The sequence below is a fragment of the Alosa pseudoharengus genome, unplaced genomic scaffold (genome assembly GCF_046254945.1).
Source record: "Alosa pseudoharengus isolate Yale_2024_CS ecotype anadromous, Long Island Sound unplaced genomic scaffold, YU_APseudo_1.1 YU_APseudo_1.1_scf_17, whole genome shotgun sequence".
NCBI lineage: Eukaryota > Metazoa > Chordata > Actinopteri > Clupeiformes > Clupeidae > Alosa > Alosa pseudoharengus.
Window position 1 is genome coordinate 35,992,172 of NW_027468640.1, and position 27,941 is coordinate 36,020,112.

Here is a 27,941-nt window from a genome sequence, read left to right on the forward strand (position 1 = left end):
TATATCATCAACAATGTCTACACTGTATTTCTGATTGATTAATTGTTATTTTAATGGACAAAATAGCATTTCCTTTGAAATCAAGGAAATCTAAGTGACCCCATATGTTTTGAACAGTAGTGCAAACACACACACACAGTAATCCTCCCTCAAACACACACAAACACACAGTAATCCTCCCTCACAATCATCCAAAAAAATTGGGGAGACACTAACTCATATACAAACAGCTAACACACAGACATAAATCAAGTAGTAAATCATATCATGCTCAGCTTATACAAAAGCCAACTCGTTTATTCACACTATCAGACACACGCACACGTTTACTTGACACAATCAGACACAAATGGCACACAGACAGACACGCACGCACGCACGCACGCACGCACGCACGCACACACACACGCGCACACACACACACACACACACACACACAAACACACACACACACACACACGATTATTTTGAAGTCAACAGAATGAACGGATTCCCTATCCCTCCGGTTGAAGGGCATCCCTACCATTAATCACTAGGATAAAAGCATGATGACTTTCTGCGCGCACGTGTGTGTGTGTGTGTGTGTGTATGCGGGAAACTGTAGGGGAGCATTTGAGTGTATTTCAGGGTACTGCCGAGGAATATAAATATGCATTTGTGTGTGTGTGTGTGTGAGTGTGTGAGTGTGTGTGTGTCAAGTGCTCCTGTACGCGTGTGTGTGTGTGTGTGTCAAGGTGTTGACAGTGGAAAACAGCTCCATCTCATCAATCAAAGCTGTGTGTGTGTATGGGCAAACAGTGAGAGAGAGAGAAAGCAAAAGAGAGAGAGAGAGAGAGAGAGAGAGAGAGAGAGAAAGGGAGAGGGAGAGAGAGAGGGAGAGGGAGAGAAGCTATGCAGGGGGTGGGTTGGAGGGTTAGCATTTCGGAAAATCTAATCCCTCCCATGTCATTCTCTTTCATTCTGTCGGTCACTCCTCTACTTCTTTTTCATCCTCTACCTCTATTCACTCACTTTTCCCTTCTCTCTCTGTCTACCATTTACATTCCCCATCTCTCCAATTGCATATGTTATACAACGCTATATTTACAACTCTTTTTAATAACGTTTACGCTTATAAAGCATTTCTTCTTCTATCTTTTAACCATTTCAAGACCCTTCTGTTGGCTTATGGATCAAACTGCAGTTTGGAGCATTAAGATGATTTAATAAGTAGCCTAGGCCACATATTTTTATACGTACATATAAAACATCATTATGTTTGTAAATGTCTGTGTATCACTTATGCTTACCTCAAGAGGTCACACATATTAACCTTATATACCTTAAACGCACACACTTCTTTAAACGCTTAGATGATAAGTATTTGCACCATTGTGGCCATCGCAAATGGCTGACACAGCAATCCCAATGTTGTGCCACAACTGAGTCGGGTTAACAACAAATATTACTTGGAATGTTAGTTGTTATTGAGGTTTTATCCATACATGTTTCATTTGTTAATGGAGAGTTCAGCATTGCTTTTTATATTATTGCCGGCTAAAGCTAGCCTACCCACGCCCACCTAGATCTCCTAGTCTGGGACACCATAATTCACTAACGCTTCCATCGGTTGGCAGATTACCTGCCCAATCAGCGACGAGAGGGGATAGCGTTTCAAAATTGATAGTGGCTGTGGTAAACGGTACTAGCAATGCCTGCAACCATCAAAAATTGCAGTCGGAAGGATATGTATTTATTTACATGCTGTATATTGTCAGTTTGTAAAGTTTAGGCGAAGTAAGAAGTAACGTTAGGAATCCCTGATCAATGTGATTGGTTAGGCTGGACCAATGATTTCAAAGTTAGCGCCATGTCAACACCAGTCACCATGCTAGTGTTGGAAAGGTTTCCCAGACCAGAGTGAGGGACCAGACTCTGTTTATGAAGTGAATGAGTTTGGTTTTAACCAGGCTAGGCTAAAGCAGGTCTATCTGTAATTCTGAAATAACAAATACAAATATCACAACACTGGCACACACACACACACACACACACACACACACACACACACACGATGCACTTTTACGAACAAGTATTGCTTTATGAAATTAGTGCCTGTGTGTGTGTGTAGTTCAGTAGCTGCTGGCAATACTGACTCCCCTTAGGTGTCAAAGGCCTTGCTAATTAACCAAAGCCAGCAACTGCCAACACTCCAGGCAACCTATTTGTGTGTGTGTGTGCATAGATCTGTGTGTGCATTGCGCCCTAGTTTTGCTAAGCCTAGATGTCGCCGCCATGGGTCTGCAGCGCTGTGACAGTGATAAGGTTTGTTTGTCACACACAGCGTTTATCTCATACACACACACACACACACACACACACACACACACACACACACACACACAGTTTAAGACTCAGAATTACCTGCAAGGGGTGTAGCAACCCATTGAGCTGTATGGATGCATGGACCTAATCGTAAGCGATGCAGTTGCATCGACATGGCTCATAAACATTGAGACGTGCGTGGTTATTTATGCACCAGTTCTTACATTTGTGTGTAAACACATCTGCCTGTACTTGCAGCACCATTGCCGGAGTATTAACAGTAGATTTAGTAGAATAGCAGTCAGAGTGGTAGAGGTAAGAGAACGAACACTCACTCCTCGCTTGTAGGTCTATCGTTAGTGCGTAATAAATAATATTAATAATCAAATTGATGGCTTACAGAATTGATACTGTATTGCATCGTCATGAAACCTGTGATTTACTCCCCTACTACCTACAGATATTGTCTCTTCTTCAATTCTGTGTTTAGATATCACTAATGGTAATGACTCTCAAGAGAGCCGTGAGAGCAGACAGAGACACTAAAGCTGTGCTGTTTTATTTAGTTACTCCTATACTGCTGCATCAGAGAGTTGTGTGTGTGTGAGAGTTTGGCAATGTTTCAACACATTGTGTTAAGACTTGATGTGATGTGTGTGTGTGTGTGTGTGTGTGTGTGTGTACGTCACTCACCGTCCAGGGAGAGCCAGTCGAGCTGAGAGCTGGGCAGTGATGATGCGTTTCTGGCGCGGTACTCAAACAGCACAGAAGAGGAGACGGCTCCAGAGTCCTCCAGAACATGCAGGGCCACCAGCCCAGCCTCGTGTGCTAGCACACACACACACACACCAAAAACAGGACACATCCATTAATGAGGCAGATCTGAGCATTACCTGCTATCAGATGGAGCAGTGATTCTGAAACTGTGTACACGCGTACCATTACATTACATTACATTTAGCAGACACTTCTTGACCAAAGTGACTTACATATGTCAGCTATATTACAAGGGATCACATTGTCCCCGGAGCAACTTGGGGTTAAGTGCCTTGCTCAAGGGCACAACGGTGGAAGCCGGGAATTGAACCGACAACTTTCAGGCTACTGCACGCTAGCCCAGCTCCTTAACCACTACACTACCACCGCCCCATGGTGGACTCCCTCTACAGGTACTCCGGGAGTCTGCGATTTGTTTTATAAAGACAGAATAATTCTTGACCACACGATAGGCTTACTAGGCTAGTTCAACTGTTTGGAGCATTACCGACAGGTTGACAAGCGAAACTGTGATGACAAGATGGATCAAAAAAGTTGGCTCCAAACAGGAAGCATTAGAAAGAGCAGTGTGGCGAATATGTCGAGCAGTAGAGCAGAAACTGAAGTTGGCGACAATGAGACTAGCGCAAACGCTAGTGGCGACTTTAGCATCTTCTGTGTAAAATTGGCCTATGTTACTGTTATTCAATGCCGGTCATTGGAACTTGTTTTCTGAGGTGGTTATTTACATTACAGGGCAGAACTTCCAGTTCACAACTCCGCCATGTTTAGCATAATTTTTTTTATAAGAACCCGTTAATTTTCCCGTTAGTGATTTGTCTCCTTCTTTATATGGTCTCCACTACAGACAGTGTAGAATAGATAGTGGCCAGCTAGTGGATACTGGCAATCTCTTATGAGGTGCTACAGAGTTACAATAAATAATCAATCTTATTTCTCTCATCAACAAATAATTGTTGTAGGGAAGACGTGCGAAGTTGGTACAATCAGTAACTTCAAAGAAAACTAAATCGTCATGCTGGAATTTCTCCTTTTCTACCATTGGGAAGAACTCAGTCGAGCAGAGAAGGCCTATCAGCTGAGGAACAGTCAGAGCTGTCTATACGGCTCTGGGTACAGTAATGCTACAGTGCCCCATGGTGGTCAGAAGTGTTCATTACAGTGACCACCAGTCACTCTCCCTTAATCTTCATAATACAAGTCTGTTGTCTTTAATACTCTAGATGCATCTGGTATGTTGACAGCGAATTTGAGCTCCATTTCCCTCTCTCTGTCTCATTTCTCCCTTTCTTCTCTCTCAAAACAATTCTTCAAATCTAACATAGCCCAGGATCAAGAGACAATGCGTGGATGTTCAAAAGAATGACATGAATCAGTTTTACTTGCGACTTACATCTCACAGCTTGTTTACACCATGCAAATTGCAGTAAACAAAATAAAGAAATCAATATTTGGTTCAACTTGCTTTCAAAACAGCATTGCCTACAGCTGTGGTTCTTAACTGGTCTGGCTTTGGAACCCACAATTTCCCATGTTCATCAAGTCACAACCCATATTTTTTTAGCGTTCAAAACAACAGATATGGTGAGCTACATGCTAAGGCATACAAAGTGCCTGTAGGTCTATTTGGTTGGAACATGCTGATGTTTAGTATTACATTTGTGTCTTCAACTCCTGATGTCACCTTTCAAAGTAGGCTACTTGACAGGTTTGTCTTTGACAGGAGTGCTTGGTTTCCATGTGACATTTTAGTTTTGATGGTTTCATGGTCTCATGTGCCAGCAATGCACTGCACACCACACACTGGGGTTTCTGTCCCATTTTGTCATCAATTTAAGTGAATCCATATCCTACTTCAAATATTCAGGGTGTTTACTGCTAAAATGATGTCTAACATGGCCTTGCTGTCACATAAAAATTATCTATCTATGTCCATAGCAATGACACATATGAATAAAGTCTATCAAAATAAAGGTCCAATATTAGATCTGATAAAGAATTTAAATAATTTAAAAGGAATTCAGCTGGTTTCTTCATGTATTTCAAGGAACTTGACACAGTTCTTCAGTGGACTGTGACTTTAGACTCTCTTGATTGTTTTGGTCTTTATGTAGTCCCAAGTTACCCTAGTTCCTGCCAGTTTTGAGCCTTCAGTCTTTAAAACCAGCAATCCATTGTTAATTTCTTTCTTTAACATCATATAAATGTCTCACTACAGTACTTCACTATTTAGGATACGGATAAGGATCTTCCTGCTACATCAGGAAGATCAATGTTTTTAAGTAAAATAAATAAATGTGCAAACAGCATACCAGCCTGGCCAGAAGCCATACCAATGGATACCTTGTCTTAGCTGAATTACTGAAGCTAAGCAGGTGTGGGCCTGGTTAGTACTTGGATGGGAGACCTCCTTGGAAAACTGGGTTGCTGCTGGAAGTGGTGTTGGTGGGTGGCCAGTAGGTGGTACTCTTCCCTCTGGCCAAAAAAGATAGATCCCAATGCCCCAGTGCTGTGACGGGGACACTGCACCGTAGGAGATGCCGTCCTTCGGATGAGACGTTAAACTGAGGTCCTGACTCACTGTGGTCATTAAAGATCCCATGGCACTTATGGTAAAGAGTAGGGGGTTCCCCGGTGTCCTGGCTAAATTCCCAATCTGGCCCCCTAATCATCCCCCACTGTAATTAGCTCATTCACTCCCTCACTCTCCACCTCAAGCTGGTGTGTGGTGAGCATTCTGGCGCATAATGGCTGCTGTGCATCACCCAGGTGGGTGCTACACATTGGTGGTGGTTACTAGTGAGGACCCCTTACCCAATGTGTAAGCTCTCTATCGTTCTTGGCAGATGTAACCGAATATGAATGTGAAAGACTTGCCTTTCAGGGCACGAACGGTCAAAGGCACGAACTTTTAGAAATATCCTGGCGTCATTTTACGGACCAGGAGAAGTTTTCCATTGACGTAGCACATTTTAAAAGTGGGCCTAGCCTACCCTACACAATCTGTGTACATAGAATTTCTTCTACCCTTACTTCCCCCGAAATACATTAATTATATTCTATAGTGACACCTTATGACCGTCCCTGGTATTAACTAGGGGGCAGAAAAAGACACTCACACTCAGTTGATAAAACATAGTCAGTCATCTGCTTCAAAGTCATGCTACCGTAAGGCTAATAATAGCTGTGTCCTCACACTATCGCACGTGACAATTTACTTAAAAAGGTGATTTTCTCCTCTTCTGGCGTATCATGACAGTAGAACCATGCCAACTTTGGATGCGGTTATCTTAGCGATACTTTTTGCAATACCCTCGATATACATATTGTTGGAAAGCTTAGTCAATGGCCGTTCATGTGAGCACATTAAATTAATTTTGTAAATTTTACCAAATTTTACCTTGCAGGGTCACATATGCGGTGTGTGTATAGAGAGTGTGTAGAGAGTTAGGGTTATGAGTACTGACAACATTGTTTGAGTGAGGGAATGTGTGTGTGTGTGTGTGTGTGCGCGTACCTGGGCAGTAGCATCGCAGCACCCCAGGCTGGATGAGTGAGGCAGGTACAGTGGTCTGGTCAAACACACACAGGTAGCGGCCCCTAGCTTCAGTCCAGGGACCTGTAATCAACACCTTCACACCACCCTGAGGACAAACACACAAATACACATTTAGTGGTGTTATTTTCTCCCCCTCTTTTAATGTCTCCCTCCATTCACCCCCACCCTCCCCCTCTCTCCATGGCTCATCCATTACCTCAATGGCTCTCCATTACCCCCCCCCACACACACACACACACACCATCTTATCACCCCCCTCCCACACACCCCATTACCCCCCCCCCACCACCACCATCCGCATACACCACACACACAGACCATTCCATCCCCATACACACACACACAATATACCTTTTTAACTACTACTTTTAATTTATTCTTTTAAGTTGAGCTGGCTCTTGAGCACAAGAATTTCATTACTTTACTTCATTTAATTCCTTTTTTGAGCACATGGCAATAAACTACTTGAACTTCAACATTTCTCCCAACATCCTGCTCCTTCTTTTACTTCAGTCTCCCTCCCTCTCTCTCACCTCTAGGTAGGACCACTCTTTACTTCTCCCTGTCTTTCTCCCCCTCTCCCTCCCTCCCTCCCTCCCTCCCTCTCTCTCTCTGTCCGTGCGGCTCACCTCCGGGTAAGACCACTCGGGGCTGAAGTCGGTGATGTTGGCGGGCCGGCCGTGGGCATCCGCCCCGGGGCCAGCGGTGGCAGCGTGAGCTGGGAAGGGGATGAAGGCGGAGGACGGCGAGGGTTGTGGGGGCACCACGTATCGCTCCGGGAACACCTCGGGTCCGGCGCCGGCCGACGCCACCAACACCGCCGACGCCACGCCGCCGCTGTTGCCACCGCTGCCCACTCCGGCGGCGGCCGCCGCCTCGGCGGTGATCAGCTCCGAGAGCTCCGGGAAGGCGCTGTCGAACGAGAGCTCGGCCTCCACCGCCTGCTGGTGGGCGTGGGCGTGGTGGGGGTGCACGTGCTCGGTGGGGGACGGGGAGGGGGAGGTGGACGGAGAGGGGGCCACGTGGGTGTCCATGGGCGTCTCCTCACTCTCAAAGTCGTCGTCGCCGCCGCTACCGGCGGCAGGCGGGTGCGAGAGGGGTGACGACTGCTCCTCCTTCACCCGCACTCCTAGGTCGGTCGATGAGAACACCGGCGGTGAGTGTGCGAGGGCGTGCATGTGTGTGTGTGCTGCGGGCATGGAGAGTGGACACTGGTGCATGTTGCGGGGAGCGACGCCGGACGGCTGGGGGAGGGAGTGTGTGAAGGAGTGGGCGAAGGTGTGTGTGAGCGAGTGCGTGAAAGCGTGCGTCCCGTGTGCCGTCGGGAGGACGGCCGGCTGTCGGCTGTGCCCCTGTTGCTGCAGCAACAGCAGTTGAGCCTGAGCCTGACTCTCACGCTCTGCCTGCGTCTGATTGGTCAGTGTCTGCTTGGGTGAGAGCTGATTGGTTGACAGCTGGGTGCTTTGGAGTGGATTGGTGGACAGCTGGCTGAGTTGGTGGTTTGGCTGTTGGAGAGCTGAAATCGGATTGGCTGACAGCTGGTTAGGCTTTTGATGATTGGGCATGAGTTGGGGGGCGGGCTTCTGGTGAGGCGACATCCGATTGGTGGGGGAGTGGAGCTCCTGTCCAATCACCATCATCTGGCCATCTCCAGAGCAAGGTTGTCGTGGCGACAGCTCCAGAGGTTCAGGGGATGAGCTCCGGCGAATCAGGCTGAGCTTGGGTGGCGGCTGCTGGGAGTCCGGGGTGGGGCTTAGGGGCCGTGTCAGCGAATCCAAGCCCAGCGAGGCCTCGAGTGACAGCGGCAGGAGCGAAGGGGCCGAGCGGGACGGAGAGAGCGCCATCGACAGGGGCGGAGAGAGAGAAGAGGAGGAGGAGGATGAGGAGGAGGAAGAGGACACTGAGGAGGTGACGAGGGGATGTGCCTCCCGGTCGCCGCTCTTCCGCTCGGTGTCTGAAGAGAGGGATGAGAGAGAGGAGGGCGGGGAGGAAGGGGAGAGCGAGAGAGCAAGCGACGGGGGCTGAGGAGAGGCGGAGGAAGGCGAGGGGGCGGAGGCTGGGGCGGGACCTCCGTAGGTTTGCCCCTGCTTGGGGCTGTTGAGGAAGGAGTCGGGGTCAAAGCTCAGCGGGACGGAGGGAGGAGAGCAGACGAGTGCAGGAGGGGAAGGAGGTGGGGGCAGGAGCGAGGGAGGAGGGGGAGCTGGAGGGAGGAGAGAAGGAGAGGGGGAGGAAGAGGAGGGGGAAGAGGAGGAAGTGGTGGAGGAGAGAGGAGGGGGTTGGAGGAGAGGGGCGGGGGCCTCGGACAGGAGGCGGTCCGTCAGCAGGAGCCCTCCAATCACAGGGCTGGGGAGGAGCGTGAGCGAGAGGGTCGCGACCCCGGGCGTCTGGGAGACAGACGCCGAGGGGGGCACGGGGCTGGCCGGGTTGCCGACGGCGACAGTCGGCGGAGAGGGAGTGTCGGGCTTGGGGGGGACGGGCGACAGCACCAGGCGTCCGCCTGGCGTGAGCGAGAGGCGCGACGTCACACGCTCGCCCTGAGCATCCTCCCCTCCGTTGGAGCCGCCAACGCCACCGCTTTTGCCAGGGAGCGGCGCCGTCGTCATGACGATCACCGCGTTCTGGGGAAGAGCCACTGTCGCCAGGCCCCGGGCCCGCTGGTCGCCGTAGAAACCATTGCCGTTGCCCAGGGCCACCGTCGCCGGGGCATGCTGCGTTGTCTGGGGTGGGCTTGAGGACGAGGACGAGGACGAGGAAGAGCTCGGGGAGCCCGCGGTCGCCCGGTTGTCCTGGGTTACCGCCGGTCTGCCGTGGGCCGCGGGCTTCCTCTCGGCGGCCACGGAGGCTTCGGCCAGTCCCGTGGTGTCGCGGCTAGACGTGGCGCCCGGGCTCTCAACGGCCAGGTTCTGCACCTCGGTGAGCGCTGGGTATGGGGACGGCCGGGCCGGGAGCTTGGGGGAAATGATGCGGTGCTTGGTGCTGTTACAGCGGTGAGGAATGTTACCTCCCACAGAGGCTGACGGAGAGGAACACAAGAAAAGAGAGAGAGGAGGTTATCTTTCACAGAGCATTTCTTATTCAAATGGGTTCACTCGTGAGCATGGATGTGTGAGAGTGTGTGTATGTGTATTACCCAGTGCGGGGCTACACAGGCAGAGGTGTGTGTGCGCGCGTGTGTGTGTGTGAGATAGAGAGAGTGTGAATGTGTGAGTGTGTATTACCCATTGCAGGGCTGCACAGGCAGGTGTGTGTGAGTGCGTACGTGTGTGTGTGAGAGAGAGAGAGAGTGTGAATGCGCGTGTGTGTACTACCCATTGCAGGGCTGCACAGGCAGGTGTGTGTGTGCGTGCGTGTGTATGTGTGTGTGCGTGTGTGTGAGAGAGAGAGAGAGAGTGTGAATGCGCGTGTGTGTATTACCCATTGCAGGGCTGCACAGGCAGGTGTGTGTGTGCGTGCGTGTGTGTGTGTGCGTGTGTGTGCGTGCGTGTGTGTGTGTGTGTGAGAGAGAGAGTGTGAATGCGTGTGTGTATTACCCATTGCAGGGCTGCACAGGCAGGTGTGTAGGTGTGTGTGTGCATGCGTGTGTGTGCGTGCGTGTGTGTGTGTGCGTGTGTGTGCGTGCGAGAGAGAGAGTGTGAATGCGTGTGTGTATTACCCATTGCAGGGCTGCACAGGCAGGTGTGTGTGCGGGGCTGCGGTTTGGTCTGCTGGGAGTCCAGGATCTGCTGCACCAGCTGCTCGATGCTCAGTTCCGCTGCCGAGCCTGTGCCGTTGGCGCCACTGCCACACGACCACTTGATGCTGTGGACTGCACACACACACACACACACACACACACACACACACACACAATGAAACACCACAACAATACAAACACACACCCATGCAATTGCATACAGTTAAAAAGCAGCTTGTGCCACCAAACATACAGATTACTGAGTAACAAGGTTGTGCATTTACGTTCTCGCTGTGTGAACAGAGGTCACCAATGACAAGCAAGAGCATTTACCATTTCTAAGTTATCACTATTTGGTAACGTTGGTAGTCAAGTTAACTGACTTTTGCTCAAACAGCCAGAAACTGATTGGATGGACTTCTGTAAATGGTCAGCAATGGGCATGGGTTTTTCTGACTGGATGAGGTGTGTGTGTGTGTGTGATCTGATTGGTTACTCACACATAGGCCTGAGTTGGGACAGCAGCTCATCACGGCTCCAGCGCAGATTGTCCCGACGGTCAGCAACCGCACACAACAACGGCCGGCACGCTTTCCCACAATCCTCCAGGGATGGAACATTCAGGTAATGCACAAGCACGATATCTGGGTTCTACAAACACAGAGAGAGAGAGAGAATATCAATATATTGGTATATAAGCTACAGAAAGGAAACTTCCATTTAAAGGCCATTTGAAACCTAGTGTTTCTTTGTTATGAAATGTAATATTGGAACAAGTTAGCTCTCATTAGCATTAGCACAGGCCAAGGATTCTTCTAGGTTTGTGTCACAAAACAAGCCCCCCAAGTAGTCAGTGCAAAACACATTTTCTATGGCTCCAGTTATATTGCAATAAGTAGGCTTATCATAATCACTGTTGAATAGCTACTGTGACAAAAGTGCTTGCTGGCAAATCCTGAATAGATATTTTTTCTTACCACATTGAACTAAATTTATGCTCTAGCTCTTTAGCCTTTATTGGCCCAAATGTGTGTGTGTGTATGTGTGTGTGTGTGTGTGTGTGTGTGTGTGTGTGTGTGTGTGTGTACTCACCTGCAGCAGCCAATAGCTCCTCCTATGGAATGTTGGGACGATGGAGGAATGGACATAACAACCATACAGACACTGCAGGAGAACAGCAGAGATGAGGTCAGAGGAACAGCTACATCAACTTCAACTCACTTCAACTCAATTCAATTCAATTCAATTCAACCTACAGTATACAGTACCAGGCACATGAAACTTTAGCGCACTGCATAAAATGGAGTATACTACGTTTATCTGAGCCTCTCGTGAACTTCACAGGAACAACCTGTGTTGGGGTTTTCTATGCTGTGTGACTAAATGAAGCACAAGTGAACCAATGCATGAGCATATTAACCTGCAGATGGCACTCGTGTTTCTAAGGCCATTGGCTGTGTGTGTGTGTGTGTGTGTGTGTGTATGTGTGTGTGTGTGTGTGTGTGTGTGTGTGAGAGAGAGTGAAAGAAAGAGATGACAAATTATTCACTCAGACCCAAGTTAAGGTACAGTAAGGGGTGAAGAAAGATAGACAGACAGAAAGACTGACAGATAGATATATAGAATTTTAATAAGGATTAAAGTCAGATCAGTTTGTGTCAGTAGACCAACTTAAGGGTGCAACAGACAATATGGCTGTTGTACAGTGTTTTGCTTTGACTGATATTTAGACCTTTCAATCTAATTTCGCTCTATCTAATTGAATTGAGAGAGAGCGAGAGAGAGAGAGAGAGAGAGACCACTAAGGCAACACAAACAGAAGGCAGTGGTGAAGCTTTAACACATACTAACATGTATCTAAGAGTGTGTGAATGAGAAAGAGAGAGAGAGAGTGTGTGTAAGTGAGAGAAAGAGAGACTCACCTCCATGCCCTGCACCTTCAGCTTCATGTGATCCTCTCGTGTGGTCTTCCCATCCTTCCGCTTCTTCCAGCAGTAGCCATCCTTCCGGTACTTCACCTTCTTCCGGTTGTACAAAATGATGGAGCCATTCTGTGGCCTGCAGGTCAAAGGGCGTCGCCATGGACACAAGTACCACAGACAAAGGGTTGTTCGATTTTGGTGAATATGAACACTGTAGCAACTGGTCATACGTGTATTTTTGTGTATGAATGAATGCAAGAAAAGATGGTTTCACTTTCAGGCAAATTTGACCACAAAACACATACACATCCTTAATTCATATAGCTATAATTATGTGCGTCACTCACCTTGTCTTCAGCGTGCAAGAGAGCCACTCTTCATGTCTGTCAAAGGATATCAGATACGATGCAATTTCCTGAAAACACAGAGATATTATTTGACTGTACAACTCAATATGAAGATTCTTATGATACACATCAGGATATATCGACAGATGAGCAGTTACACTGCCTTCATCCTACGCATGAAATGGAGAAATGTTGGAGCAACGTTAAATACTTCCGTCTGATAAGAAGGTATCAGGCTTTAGGTGTGTAGTACCGCGTGTGAGCGGTCTCTCACCTCGTTTGTGTTCCAGCGCAGTCGTTCTTTGGGCAGGATGGTTGTGTGGGGTAAACACTCAAGCAACTTGTTGGGCAGAAACACCTTCATCTCTGCAACACACAGACATACACCTACTTATCACACATTCCCCAGTCTGGTGAACAGAGGAGCTGTGGATGTGGTGGTGGCGGGGGCATGTGTGTGATGTCATCAGAGTGCGACATACCGGACTCGGTGGTGCTCTCCTTGTTGTTCATGGTGAGGGTGGAGCACTCCTCCACTTAGCAGGCCGCGCTCACACACGCAAAAGCTGCGGCCCGAGCTGCGACACTGAAACACACACACACACACACACACACACACACACACACACACACACACACACACACACACACACACACACACACACACACACACACACACACACACACACACACACACACACACACACACACACACACACACACACACACACACACAAACAGACAATTATCAATGATATACTTGAACGAGTGAAACAGACTTTTCAAATGTTAGGCTAACACCCTGAACAGGCAGACACATACGGCCAGTGACAGACATAAAACACCCTCTACATTTCCTCTCCCACACATACACACACACACACACACTCATTGCTGCCACCCCTTACACACAGTTTTTGTCAAGAGGACTGGTACGCTCATTCCTCTATAGCCCTGTTGCCTAGATACCACAGAAGTGGGTGTAGAATCTCCCTGCATCCTCTTCCACTTCTTTGTGTGTGTGTGTGTGAGTGTGTTAGAAAGAGAAAGAGGCAGAGAGAGAGAGAGAGAGATAAGAAAGAAAGAGGGGTGAAGAAAAAGACATGACAAGGGAGAAAGAAAGGAAAGGGGTGGGGGGTTCTCTCATGTAAAGATGAGAGTGAGCATGTGTAGTGTGTAGAGAGTGAGCATGAGTGTATGATCTCTAAAGATTCAACAGCCTCTGATGTCTACGCTACACGCTCACACTCACACACACACCTTGATCTCAGATTAGAATTCATCTGGTGGGAAGGGAGCAGACTGGGCAATTATCTTATCACAGGATTTATGATCCTATTAAAGCTTTTCTTTCTTTGCACCCTCTTGGGAGACAGCACCATGGACCCGGTGTGTGTGTGTGTGTGTGTGTGTGTGTGTGTGTGTGTGTGTGTGTGTGTGTGTGTGTGTGTGTGTGTGTGTGTGTGTGTGTGTGTGTGTGTGATTACATGCAACTTCAGCTGATGATTCCATCCCTGCCCATTACACATTTGCAAGTCAAACAGGAAGATGGGAACACGGATAAAGTCAAGCGAACTAGTAGAGTAGTTGGTGTGTGGGGGTGTGTGGGGGTGTGTGTGTGTGGGGGTGTGTGTGTGTGTGTCCATAGTGTCTGAATGTTTTGAAGTAGCCCCCTTCAGGGTACCAGTGTGAGGGGGTGTCCCAGTTATATAACCATAACATCACCAACCATCACCTATCAAATTGCTTCCTACACCACTGAATGTCTACTGCCCAATCTAATACTCATGAACTCATGTTCACCTATAGCGTGAGCCATAGAGAGTGGGAAGTGACATTTGTTAACATAGACTTAAGAGGCAAATCACAACATTGACAGACTGGGATTTCACTTCATTACTCTATGTGTGTGTGTGTATGTGTGTGTGTGTGTGTGTGTGTGTGTGTGTGTGTGTGTGTGTTTCCTGAAGAGCCACAAATTGGCCCACTTAAACATTGACTTTAGTATCAACTAAACACTGGATCGCCTGCACATAAGAAAATCCACTGGTGTGACTGAACTCTAAGGTAGATAACACCACCAGTTATAGTTTTGTAGGCTACACATCCACTTAACCATCTCTGAACCAATAGCTGAATTGTAACTTGGGCATAGCAACCACTGTTACTATGGCAACAGAGAAAAATCATATCAGGTTATGCAATTTAACAGTCATAATGGAACCCAGAACTTAGCATTCACTCCTTGCTGAACTCAAGTGGTAGCCTAGTAAGGGATAATGCCCGATGAGGTGTCCATTATCAGAAATAAATGGACGACGCGGAGGCGTGAACTGTCCGACGCGAAGCGGAGGACGGTTGCTTCCGCGAAGTCCATTAATTTCTGATAATGGACGCATCGAAGGGCATTATCCCGTTTATACCATGGTCACTTACGAAATAAATAAATATGAAATCAATTATCAATACTAAATGAGTTTTAGAGTTTTTTCAGCTGTTTATCGCAACGCTGTGGAATGTTGATAAGTTGATTGTTGATAATGCTGCCTTGGTTACCAACTAGCGTTTGAGCCAGCACAGTGATTTAGAACTGTCATCAGGCAATTCGAACGGAACGTCTTTTTATAGGTGTAGTATATCACTTTTTAAACGACACCCTTTTCAACCTAGACCAGGGATTCCCAAACTGTGGTACGCGTACCCCCGGTGGTACGCGAGCTGCCACTAGGGGGTACGCGAGATGAAAAGGGCAATGGCGGAAAGGAGTTAAAAATGATTAATTAATTAATTAATACTATAATTAATTCATAAATAATACATAATTTCGAATCAGGTTATAATGATATGGAAACGTGAAATTAAAGGAAATCATTTGTAAACTCTATAATAGGGTATGTTTTCATTAAAAAATAAGCTACACACAATAGGCTACACGTGATTTCCTGCGGGCAGCCAGAATATCTGGCGCGTTAGTTTCGTTGAAGTATAGGGCAGGTAGAAGGCTGTGTAAACATGGAAAACTGGCTAAAAACAGGGACACTGTCCAAAAGGCCTAATTAAAGCGATCGAAGAGGAGAAGCGAGAGAAACAGAGCAGGACACAGGTAAGGATGGAATGGGATGGGGGGCAGACTAATGAAGGTGGAGATGGAGCGCAGGGGGATAAAGGAAAGAACGAGACAGAAAAGACAGCGCGAAAAAAACGAAAGTATGATGAGGCATATAGCCCTCGGCTTCATGTGGATTGGGAGACAGACTGCCCAAAGCCACAGTGCGTGGTCTGCAGTGAGATGCTACTGTACCTAACCATTCTAATGTGGTTCTCCACACTGTTTTTTTTAACGTGAGAGCTCATAGACCAGTTGCACATTTTGATTATGTTATCATGTATGGCGGCTAATTAAACAACGATGCCTGGAATGTGTCAATAGAATGATTTACTTTTTTATGTGTTGGATGGTGGGGGTACGCGAGCCGAGTCAGAATGTAGAAGGTGGTCCGCGGGGAAAAAAGTTTGGGAACCGCTGACCTAGACCATGGTATAAACTACTATAAGACCCATCAGTGGTAACAGTCACTATATAAGCATTGGCCTACAAGAAAACACAATCTCTGCCTTTTAAAAGCAGGTATCATCTTGGAATATGAAATATGGCCCTGTGAAGGCTGTACTGGTTGTTCCCACTAGCAGATCAGGCTAGGCGATAACTTAACCAGAGACTTTCTAATGAGACAAAGCATTCAAAGAATCTCCCATGGAAATGAATGGGTTTAGTTTGTAACGCCAACATGGCAGTTGTCTACACATATCCCGACCCTTCCGCAGCCAAAAATCGACATGTAAATACATCGAGCCAACCATGTGTGGTGATCTCACAGCTGGAGTGAGGTTGGTGTTGTGAAGCCTTGCACACGCGCAGTTCTGCCCGAAACAGATGCCCATAAGTGCCCAAAGTGTGTTGCAGTATGGCCGCCGAGTGGAGGGACGTGCCTAAAACAATTTTGGCTTAACTCAGTAGATTGGGTTGGAACATCCTGGTAAAAAAATAAGAAAAGGCTTCTCAACATGTCACCATCAAAAATAATATCGGTTAGCATGTAAGCAGGCTTTTGGCAGTCGACAGGGCTGTTGGTGGTGTCTGCAAGGATTTTGCAGGTGCTTCAGGTAGGTACAATTCAATATGTTTAGACCAGAAATCCCTAGCGTCTTCACAGATGCTTTGTTTCCTGTCCAAGTGCAAGTGAGCCTCAAAACTCTGGAAGTCTTCAGTTAAAGGCCAAAAACTCCTGCTTCACTTAAACAGTAGGCCTAGATATAGAACTAAGACTTGCTCTCTCTCTCGCTCTCTCACTCACACACACACACACAAAGTGAGAAGGACAGAGAGACAGAGAGGGGTGGTCAGAGAAAGATGTCCATTACAGGGTGACAGTGAGCAGATGCTGGCTTCCCTTTCTGCCCTGCTAGTGACAGCAAGCCAATCAGCCGCAGCTTCTGTTTCCCCTGGCGACGTCTCCTGCATGTTTACACAACCACAGCAGCAACATAAACACAAACATCCTGTCATTCAAACAGCCAATCGCAGGCTAGGTGAATTGGATATGCCAAGGAAGAGAAGAGAGAAAAGCAAGGGATGAAATAAAAGGCTGAAAGAAAGAAAGGCTGAAAGAAAGAAGGGAATTTGAGAGAGAGAGAGAGCATCTTGTCCACAACTTCCCTTTATCCCATTGCATCAACACTCCCTCCATCCCTGCAAGTGCTACCATGGCAACACAGTGCCTGTCAATCTTCTGCAGAAACTCACATCCCAGTAAGCAGGTTGCCACAGCTACCTTGGCTTTTAAACAGTGAGCTCAAGGCTGTGTTATGTGACTGTGTGTTTGTTTTCACGTTCCTTTACAGACAACAAGGGTGTTTGACTCTACACCAGCATGCGTCATGAGCAAAATGGCCCCTGGCAAAGAGTCATAATAAATTTGTCCGCTTGCTAACACTGTAGGCTTTCATTGGACTGGGAGCTCCTGCACTGTACGCTTACTTTATCTGTCCTATGCTGTCAAAGACAAAGAGAATTCAGAAGAGTGCTCTTAATATCCTCAACAGAAATGCTGGTCCAACGCTACCTCCACTGCTTACAGTCAAATAGAACAAGGTTAACTGCCGATCCTGTACAGAAAGCAGCTATATCCTACACCCAGTTTCTCGAAAAGCTAAATATTAGTCTCATCTTTCCTATAGCAAGATGGTACTGGGGCTTATATCTGACAATTTTGAGCGTATTGCACTGGGGGAAACAATATTTTTTTGTTGTTGTTCAGGGAAACGGGCGGCACATGTTCATGACTGAGTCTTTAGGTCGGTTCTGTATTGCTCAAGACTTTATAGCTTAGTTTTCTGTTAGACGTATGCTTCAGGGGTTACAGCCCTCTGCTGTGTGGTCTGATGTTTGAGAGTGAGAACTTTTCCCCTCTTCTTAACAACCGTGACTAGATGTTCAACTATCAGTGGAGTAACGGGTGAGAACTAGGTCTAGGTCCTGAACATTACAAAGACATGAGTGCTAGTGCGCACCCAGGTCATCCATATGCAAAGATCACCAAATACGAGGAGAACAGCGGCACATTGGTTTTTTTATTCGTTAGTGACAACTGAAATTCAAACACCATCCAAAACCAACTACATTGCAGTGACTTGGGAGAGGGTAAAGAGCAGCTAAATTATGTCAGTAGGCCTAAATATACACTCACTCTACACACATGTATGAACAAGGATACAAACACACACACGTGTACGTGGACAGACAACCCCCCCCCCCCCCCCCCCCCCCCCCCCAATCACCCACACCAACTAACACATGTCAAGACTTAAGGGGGACTGGGCTATGTAGCCTATTCCTTGTGTCAGCCAGAGCCAAACAAAAGGAACTCGGTGCAAAGCAAGCCGGCGCAATTCTCACACACTTTTCATGAAGATCACTCAATTTAATCAGGACTGAAAATAACCAAGTGTACACATATTGTGCATAGTTAATGCTGAAGGAACATGATACATTCAATCAGTGAATGGATTGGTCTGTGTGTGTAGCCTAGTACTGTGGTGTTCTGTGCTTGTCCTGTCTACATTACATTTAATTAATGTATAACACATTTGACAAACAGAAAAACAAAACTACTGTGAGAAGGATACTGACACTTATCTTCTCTCTCTGACACACACGATAGTATACCCCTGAGTCGTGTCTTAATTAGCTAATGTACCATACACCTTTACAAACAAGCAGTCAGTCCGTCTCATTACCCTGTGCTCATTCAATTCCTGTTAATATGGCTGCCTGTGGGACAATCTCCACGTAACGTGTCCGATTGCAGACCAAAACACGACTCAATAGTCGGCCATGAGAATATGTCGACACATTTTATAAGTCAGATCTTTAGTAAGCCGCTATAAATGACTGACACATGGTGATAACCCATATCGATCCTCTTGCCTACTGTCGTATGAAGGCTAACATAAGGAGATCGATACTGTTCACCCCCAGCAAGCGACTATTTGTAGGCTAAAGGCATATGGTAGTGGGCGTGAGGAGGGAAATAAACCTGGGCTAAACTCTCCTCATCGTAGCTGGGTGTTATTCATGCCTAAATTAAAAGCTAACTTTAACAAAAATAACTTGTTTTTATATGATTCACATAAAATATAACTATGTCTGATTTGCTCGATAGCGTATCTTGTTGAGTTGTATTTACATTTACAAAGTAGCCTATGTTATGGCGAAAAATACCAAAATATAGGCGACATTAGTCTTTTAAAGATTCAGATCTATGAATATCCAATTACTTGGATCATTGACCTAAATGATATTCTACATTTTAACTGCAGCGAGACGAACTGAAGCTGAGGATGCCCGATGACATCTTCCAGCAGCGGAGGGCATATGTAAACTCCATCTGACGTGAATCGCCCAGGTGCTGCTGTTCCTGTTAAACGATGTTTCGGGGCGCAACGTTTAACACATTCTTCATAATAGCACTAAACAGGAGTCACCGAACTGAAGCCTTGTCCTTTTTACCGGACCATATAGCTCGCCCCCAGTTACAGCGGGGAAAGGATCGATTCCCTCCACCCTGTTCTGTACCGACAGAAACCATTTTAAGCACTCCGGCTGCAGCCTGTCTCGCTAATCAGCTAGCCACAATTTCAGCTAACAACCCAAATACATACAAGACAACAACCTCCTGTGACAGATAAACAAACACTAGCATCAAGAGCCCTCACTAGACGCCTGTTGCAACCAACTGCTAAGTAAATACATAGGCCTTGGCAGTTTAATAATGAACATTACATGTTCTAAATACCGTCCCGTCGCTAGCAGTCACACCGAGACGCGTTCTACAACATGTAGCTAACCTAGACACTACCAACACAATACATATGTAACACACAACGTCCGACAACAAAGTAAGATATATACAACAACCCCTGGTTATCACTGTCATACAGAATTAACGAAAAACCCCTGTAGGGTTGTGAAGCAGATGATAGAGAAGCAGCTCAAAAACCTCCCTCACCTTCCGCCTTCTCCAACGCCGCCATCTTCTTCAGAAGACTGACGTCACTGCGCAGACAAGCGAGAGTGACAGCAGGGAGTGAGTATGTGTGAGAAAGGGAGATGAAAGCCAAAAAGGGAGAGACTGATCCCGCAAAGGACGGGTTATGGTATTGAGGGAGCAAGTCGTCGGATAGGCCATGCATAAAGATAGTAAGAAGAGCCGCTTTCAAAAAAATATAAACGGGAGGGACTTTTTTTAACATCGTAAAATGCCAGTCTTCGTCGTTGAAGATAGTGCTTACCGGGCTTCTGTAGACACAGAAGAGACAGGAACACTTTTGACAGAATTGTGGTCGCAGTGACAAATTATATCAATACCATATACAATATATATATGCACAACTTCGGAATTTGTAGTGACACATCAATTTAACGAGTACCAGAGCCGGCTCTGGCATGTACAACTGTCTCCACCTACCGGTGTACTGCTTAACTGCATCCATAACGTTCACTAGGTTGAATTTCTAAACATATGGATTTAAATTTGCATTACCTTTAATGTCAATCATATCAAAGTCTTCAAGAAAGGCCAAAAATCTAAACTACATCAAAGATTTATACCTTACATACACAGCATCTTTACCAGTAGCTCGTAAGGAATTACTTGATACATGAATCGTGCATTTCCTTTGACACACACACAAAACAGGTCAAGTTCTGTTAGATAAAAATATCAGTTTATTTATAAAAAAAAGAAAAAAAAAAGAAAAAAAGAAGACACAAAAGATGACCTGAAGCAAACAAAACTGATTGTTGCATAGCATGAGATATTGTGGGCAGAAGGGTATTGGGGGGTGGGTGGGGGTCAGCATGGCTATCCTGGTTGGAGTGCACACACAGTCCTGTCTGTATGACAAAATATCTGATAAAACAAGGTCTGCGTTCAAATGGAGATGTGACCCAATCTGAGGACTTGGTGTGTAAAATTACACATTTGAGATAGCAGCTTCATTGTTCTCTAATATGACCAAACAACACACTCAACTGCAAATAATGTGACGCGCTGCCCATAGATCCCAGTAAAATTGTGAAGCAGTACCCTTTTGATTCAGGAGACTTTCTGCAGTGTTTAGTGCTCCACAGACCAGCAAAAAAGGTCAATTCACAACGTGTGGGACTCCCTTTCTTATCTCTGGCCTCCACAATGACCTCAGAGAAAAATAAATAAGACTAGAAAGTCACTTAAATTATTTTCTGATTTGTTGACCAATGTATCCACCTGCTGAGAGACCAAACTCTGTGTATGACAGAACCAAAAGTGAGTACTTGCATGGGTCTACAATGAACAGCCAGATCCACAGTTGAAGATATGGAGAACATGAAGTATTCCCCAATACAGCAACGAAAATAATCCATCTTGCTTCTCCTGGCAAACTGGCATGCTGAGGAGAGAGGTATCGAGGGTGTGTACTCAATGAGGAGGGGTGGGCAGAGCGAAACAAGCTCATATCTCCATGGATCAGATGGAACTAGGAACAAATACAGATACCTGACCCTGGCCTTCCCGAAGCCCTTACTGCCTCAACCACCAATCAAATCAGAGATAGAAATCATGGCGAGCCAATCACAATGAGAACTTAAAAACCAGTGTTTCTGCATTTACTAACAGGAGGCAGATTCTTTAAAATAAAACAATGAACAAAATAAAAATAATAATAATAATAATAATAATAATTCATTTACAAATGTAGAAGGGGAGTTGGCATTTTCAGTATAAGGAGCCAAAATGGCTTGTACATGTGCATGTGTGTGATGGTTGGGGGGTTGAGGGGAAGGGGGTCATTCTCTTCTCTTTCAAACTACTGGGAGAAAAGAAAGTGAGGAGGAAAGAAAGTGAGGAGGAAAGAAGAAGCCAGACAAAGAGAAAGAGAAGAAACGGTCAGTTTCACAGTATAAGGAGCTTGTGGGCTTTGAGGAGAGGGGAGGGACACAACAAGAACAAGTTGGAGGAGAATGGAGAAAGATGGAGGAGAAGTAGTCGGACTGGGTGAGAGTCTGACTGCTTGTGTGTGGGAGGGGGGTGGGATGGGGGGGTAATCCTGCTGGTTGTCCAGGCATCATTTAGGGATGGCAGATGGTGAAAGTCACTCTTGAGGCAATGGCAATCACATGCCCTGTCTGATGCTCTGAATGATTTGGAAGATGGCTGCAAGCAGAAACAAGACAAAAAGATGATCATTAACCTACACACGTTCACCTTATTATGCAACATTGCTTGCAGCACATTGAAACATTCCAATAGGAAACAAAAGTTTGTGGAGAGGAAAGTCACCACCTTAAATCAAATTGTGTTTGCAATGGAGGAAGACACATGCTGCATTTGTTTACTATTCAAATGGTGTACTGCTGTGGCTAGGCTATGAAAATGTAGACAAATAACATAAAGCTCTCAAAGGCTTGGTTAGTTGCCTCAAGTGACCAACATTTGCATGTTTGTCCGAGAAAGAGAGGGGTTACAGGTGGATTCAGTAGAGGCTATGTGGAGATGTGTACAAGTGAGGCAGGCAAGTCAATTCTGTTAAAGGAGTCTGAGCAATTTCAGTGTCATGTCTTACCTGACCCACACACCACGAAGACAAACAGCGCCAAAAGCCATGGGCCCACCGGCGACTTGTCTTCATTCACCACTCGCTACATTCAAGAACATAGAAAACATACCAATTAGGGCTACTCAGACCGGCGAAAACATAGTAATCACACAAGAATAAATAGTCCCCATGACCCCGCGGTGCAGCGCACTTTTGCTGTACGTGTCACACACGGTGCTCTATACACTGCCCACTTTTATTCCCACGAGATGCAACTAAGATTGGCTAATAGTCCAGTCATTTTAGGAGAAAGGGTTGAACAAATTGCAACACAAGCAAACTTAACTGATTTTGTATCCTCAATATGTCCTGAGTAAGGGAAAAAAAGCCCCGAAGAATCCCAATAGGGGAAAGTTTAGAAAAAGACCTAAATATACCCTATTCATGCGCCTATACAGTATTTTTCTCACGCAAATAGGGGAAAAAAATTAACCTTTACATATCATCATGAAAATTACTGAGTTGATTACTTTCATCAAGACAAACAAAAAATGTATTATAAGTTTTTTGAAATTGTATCCACTTTACACTAGATTCGCCTTTACTAAATAGAGGGCAATGTATTGTGCATGGCATAGAGGAAGATGGGAAAGGTCTTAACTGGTATTATATCTCATCTAGAGGGTATATGCTTATAGAAAATATATAGTTTATGGTGTTTAATTTGTTTCCCTTAAAGGAGAATTCCGGTGTGATATTGACCTAAAGTGTGTTGAAACATGATACCGAGTGTGAACGTATGTCTCATAGCCCATCTCGGCTTGTCCCCTGCACTCCAAAATCTGGTGCTAGTTAGCCGATGCTACCAACAGCTTGTTCAATGGTGGTGCTTCGGCATCGGGCTAGCCATGCAAATAAATCACTGTTTTACACCATTTACGAGGCTCAATGTATCTCCACACTTCATTGGTATACTACCGAAGGCCCTGACATTTAAAACGAGACATTGAGAACTTTGAAAAAGCACTGGTAGTTTACTTACAAGACGATTTATACAGACAGTATCTCCATGAAGTTTAGCGTTTGCAGCCATCTTGAATTTAGTCACGATAAGTCGAGCGACGAGTAAGAATGAACAGGTATGATAAGGGATCAGATTCCAAAAAGAATTCAGTGGAAATGCATGGATTCCAGTTTCTTCCAGTAGCAGCAACTTTTCTAGTCCTTTGCCTGGACTATTAGCTCCGTTGTGATATTTATACAAATTAACTATAGGGCTTATTCGCAAACACCGCCGCGGCCATATTGTTGATATGACATTCCAGTTCTATAGGCTATATTCTATCTATGTGACAATCGCCTGTAGCGCGTAGATTTGAGCTGAGCAGAGCACAGTAGCCTAACGGCTTCATCTCGTCAATATAAGTAAATAAACGTATGGACCCATATCTAATAGCATTAAGTAAAGATCCGTCATTATTGTCAACTGTAAATTACCCCAATATTTATTTTTAGCCTAACTGTCTTGTTCATACATCGGCACACGTCGCAGCTGAAGGGGACAAGCGTTCAAGTCGCCTGAGTCAAGGTCGGCGAACTTATATTTGTTCCACCAACGACATCGTCTAACATTGCCATGATCGCAGAGAATAAAGTTGCATCTCATTGGACTGCAATTGTATCTTGCATTTGCCTGTTGCTCACAACCTGCAGCCAAGGACTTTGCTAAAGTAGTTTAAAGTGGGTTAGCCAGTGATCGTTTTTGTCTGATAACTTCTACAGGAGGATCTATGATGCAACTACATGTCTGGCAGAAAGGGCTAACATATTCTCTGTAACATTTCCAAAATCCAAGTGAACAAAACACTATACAAATCAGAAGTATCTACTGATATCTTTCTCCGCTGAGTTTGTTCCTACTATTTGCCACTTGCCGTGCCACTAAGACAAGCTGAAAAGGGCGCATCATGAATAAATATATTAGCCTTTAGGCTACTGTAAACGTTGGCTAACATTGCCTACCTAGCAATGCTATGCAAATGCAATTATGTCCAAAGGTAATCTATGGTAGGCGACTACATCAGGCTACTGCTGATGTCTCCGCATTGCATAGGGGCAGCTGTCTGCGCTGTCTAAAACGTATTTAACTTAAGCCCACAGAGGACAATATAATATAGTATTAATAATACAAATATAATAATGGCGATGTGAGGAGTTGGCTGTAAGTTTAGCCTAGGCTATTTATCATATGTAGCCACAAGTCTCTCCTGCGCTGACTACTTCTCAGTCTCATTCTCTTCTCGTTTTCTGACCATGTCAACATTGAGCAACGAAAATAAGGGAGATTTTCCGGGTTACTCACCCAAAATACAGGGGAATTTCAACATTCGTCTTTCTGTTGCTATCCCTCTGCTGAGAGCAAGAAGTCGTAGGACTACAAAACTGCTGCACTAATTAAACGAGGTGTGAAGCTAAGCTAGGTCTAATGAGATTGTCATCAAATCGTGCTCTCTCCCACACTGTTCTGATCACTCTCAAGCAAAACGATGCTTTAAAAACATATTTTCGCTGCAAGGGCAGGGGGTACAGGACAACAGTAAAGAGACGGCCAAGTCCGATGGGGCTAATGTTATGAAAGTAATAAAATATGGGATATTTTACGGGAAAATATTAAAACAGGAAGACACCTGGAAAAAAGTTGACAGGTAGGCTATGTTTCTGACAGTGGGTGAATCTAGGGCTATTTGCTGTTAGAACGGCCTGTATTGCTGTTGTTAGAATGGCCTGCACTGTAGCCTAGGCCTATTGCACAACATAGGCCTACCATCACGTTAAATTTTGTACAAATAAATAAATAGCCTACAGCGATCATACCGGTGCTGTCGCGCTTGTCAATTGACAGCTGCATTAAATAGACCCACCTATGCATTTTCTATATCAACAAAATGGCCGCTGCGAACGTTATTACCTGATTATTACGTAGATCGAATAAGCCTAATACGTAATTACATTATGCCCTGTTTGCCCATGTTTACAAACAATTTCAAAAAACGTATAATACATTTTTTGTTTGTCTTGATGTAAGTAATCAACTCAGTTATTTTCATGATGATATGTGAAGGTTAATTTGTTTCCCTTATCCACGTGAGAAAAATACTGTATAGGCGCATGAATAGGTATATTTGGGTCTTTTTCGAAACTTTCCCCTATTGGAATTCTTCGGGGCTTTTTTTCCCTTACTCAGGACATATTGAGGATTCAAAATCAGTTAAGTTTGCTTGTGTTGCAATTTGTTCAACCTTGACCCCTATTTTGGCTTAAAATGACTGGACTATACTGCCCTACAAAGGCAAAAGGCAGTAACTGACCAGAGTGTCAAACTGAGAAAAATGACTTTAAAGTTTTTTGTTTTGTCTACACAAATCTATTATAGGTAGAGCAATGAAAATCTGGTGAATTGTTGCCCTGATGAAGAAATGTGTGTATATAAAAAAAACTTGTGCTCAAAGTTGACCTTTGACCCTTATTTGTCAGATACTGTACCTTTGTATTATGTACTAAAAATAAGGAGTCATGCAAAGGCAAAAGGCAGTAACTGACATATAATCAATATTTGCTACCAAAGGCAGAGTATGGTAACTGTACTTGTACGTCGAAGAACAAAGCCAAAGAACAGTAACTGCAGTTGTGGCTCTCTGCCATGGTTGCTTGTATGGTTTTGGGAGTTACGGTGAACACAACCCTCTATTTTTTTTTAAAAACAGTCAAATTGAGTATAGATATTTATCCACATGATAAAGGAAGTCTTTAATATCCCAAAAATGACATTAACTCATTTTCGACCAAAAATGCAGTTACTGCCTTTTGGCTTTGTAGGGCAGTATAAATCAGGGATTGCTCTGCACATACATATGTCTGTGACGTCAGAAAATTCTGTCGGGAGATTTGTCGGAGTGGCGTGCACTTGACACATTGTTACACATAATCACTCAAAAATAACATGATTTACCAACGAAATCGTCCCCGCATTGAAATAATAGATTAATGCATTCCATTTTTCAATTCATTCATTGAGATCCAAGAAACGTAGTAGGCTTGCTAAGGTTAGCAAAATGCTAAGTGTGTCAACAGACAAAGCTAACCATCTAATTTCAAACACGATTGGCTGGTGACTGTGTGCTAATGCTACTCAGATAACGTTGCTGGCCCACTAAGCACTGCTAACTAGCTAACATTAGGTTAGCTTGCTATCTAACGTTTACTTGGTCAATACAGTAACTAACAATTACATTAATCACACACAGTTATTGACATATCATTGTTCGAACTGTCAATTATCACAATAAGTGATAACCATCCAAATCGATAGATGCTCAATTGGCAACGTTACCGTGGTCTTTTGGACGTGGCCGCGTTGTGTGATTGTCTTGCTGTGCTTTTCGTTAGCTACTTTCATTCGTTGAACTGCCGACATGATTACTATGTAGATGGGAAATTAGTGAGGCCAAAAACTAGCTGCTCGGACAACAGACGTCTAAAACACGCTCGTCTCCTTGAGGACGAACGCCGTCAAAAGCGAGACCTGTGATAGCTAAATAAGAAAGCGTATCTGTTAGTTAGCTATTTCAGCTCCAGCGCTAGGCAGCCTGTGCCGACTGCAGGCAGCTACCAGCCTCTGAGGCTATGGCACGTGACCAAGACGTCATGGATGGATGGCTACTTAAAACCAGCAGATACAAAGCGCTTTCAGACATACGTGTAAGACCGGAGGTTCTGCCGATGTTAAACGGTGGGGCCGTATATCTGAACGACATAACCGGTCATATGGAAGTCCGAATTCACCCGGTGTTTATACTACCCCCGACCTAGTATTTCCTCCGGACATTATGTAAATGTGCTGTGTCTGAACGAGGCGTAGAACATGCAGTTAAAATCACACCTAGTGAGAGGGCGTGTTGGTGACGTTTCTTTTGTGCGTCCATGTGGTTAAATCTGACTTAAATGCCAGTGTTATGATGGAGTGGCATAGTGCTGTCCAGAAAATCTCCGACATGGAAAGATGCAGACATCACGGAGCTACTGTCCATGAGGGCATACAACATTTTGATAAAACACATGAAGGGAATGGCACGTTGTAGCCTACAACTGCATGGCAAGGCCAAACGAATTCAAAAGACTGAATCATCATAAGCAGAAGGCGCTGAAAAGGCAGTAGCCTACAG

General features: G+C 45.3%; 2 protein-coding genes across 3 annotated transcripts in view; both read right to left on the reverse strand.

The window, feature by feature from the left end:
* camta2 (calmodulin binding transcription activator 2) overlaps positions 1-20,194 on the reverse strand; it is a 42,652-nt gene extending 22,458 nt beyond the window's left edge. Inside the window, exons 1-11 of one of the 2 annotated variants that reach the window (XM_076289412.1) lie at positions 20,151-20,194; positions 13,065-13,168; positions 12,857-12,948; positions 12,583-12,650; positions 12,236-12,371; positions 11,406-11,477; positions 10,814-10,964; positions 10,293-10,445; positions 7,270-9,653; positions 6,599-6,725; positions 2,998-3,132 (exon numbers count right to left, since the gene is read on the reverse strand). In XM_076289412.1, the coding sequence (XP_076145527.1) occupies positions 2,998-3,132; positions 6,599-6,725; positions 7,270-9,653; positions 10,293-10,445; positions 10,814-10,964; positions 11,406-11,477; positions 12,236-12,371; positions 12,583-12,650; positions 12,857-12,948; positions 13,065-13,095 (3,349 nt within the window). In that variant the 5' untranslated portion in view covers positions 13,096-13,168; positions 20,151-20,194. Of the gene's footprint in view, positions 1-2,997; positions 3,133-6,598; positions 6,726-7,269; positions 9,654-9,858; positions 9,884-10,292; positions 10,446-10,813; positions 10,965-11,405; positions 11,478-12,235; positions 12,372-12,582; positions 12,651-12,856; positions 12,949-13,064; positions 13,169-20,150 lie in introns of those variants that run through there. The other variant, XM_076289413.1, reaches the window with a different exon arrangement.
* Positions 20,195-20,846: 652 nt separating this feature from the next.
* On the reverse strand, positions 20,847-27,558 carry LOC143127746 (stress-associated endoplasmic reticulum protein 1). Its single transcript, XM_076289414.1, has 3 exons — positions 27,110-27,558; positions 22,747-22,822; positions 20,847-22,337 (listed from the first exon to the last, which is right to left on the reverse strand). The coding sequence occupies exons 1-3, from the start codon at positions 27,191-27,193 to the stop codon at positions 22,297-22,299; spliced, it is 201 nt and encodes a 66-aa protein (XP_076145529.1). The 5' UTR covers positions 27,194-27,558; the 3' UTR covers positions 20,847-22,296.
* Positions 27,559-27,941: the final 383 nt, after the last annotated feature.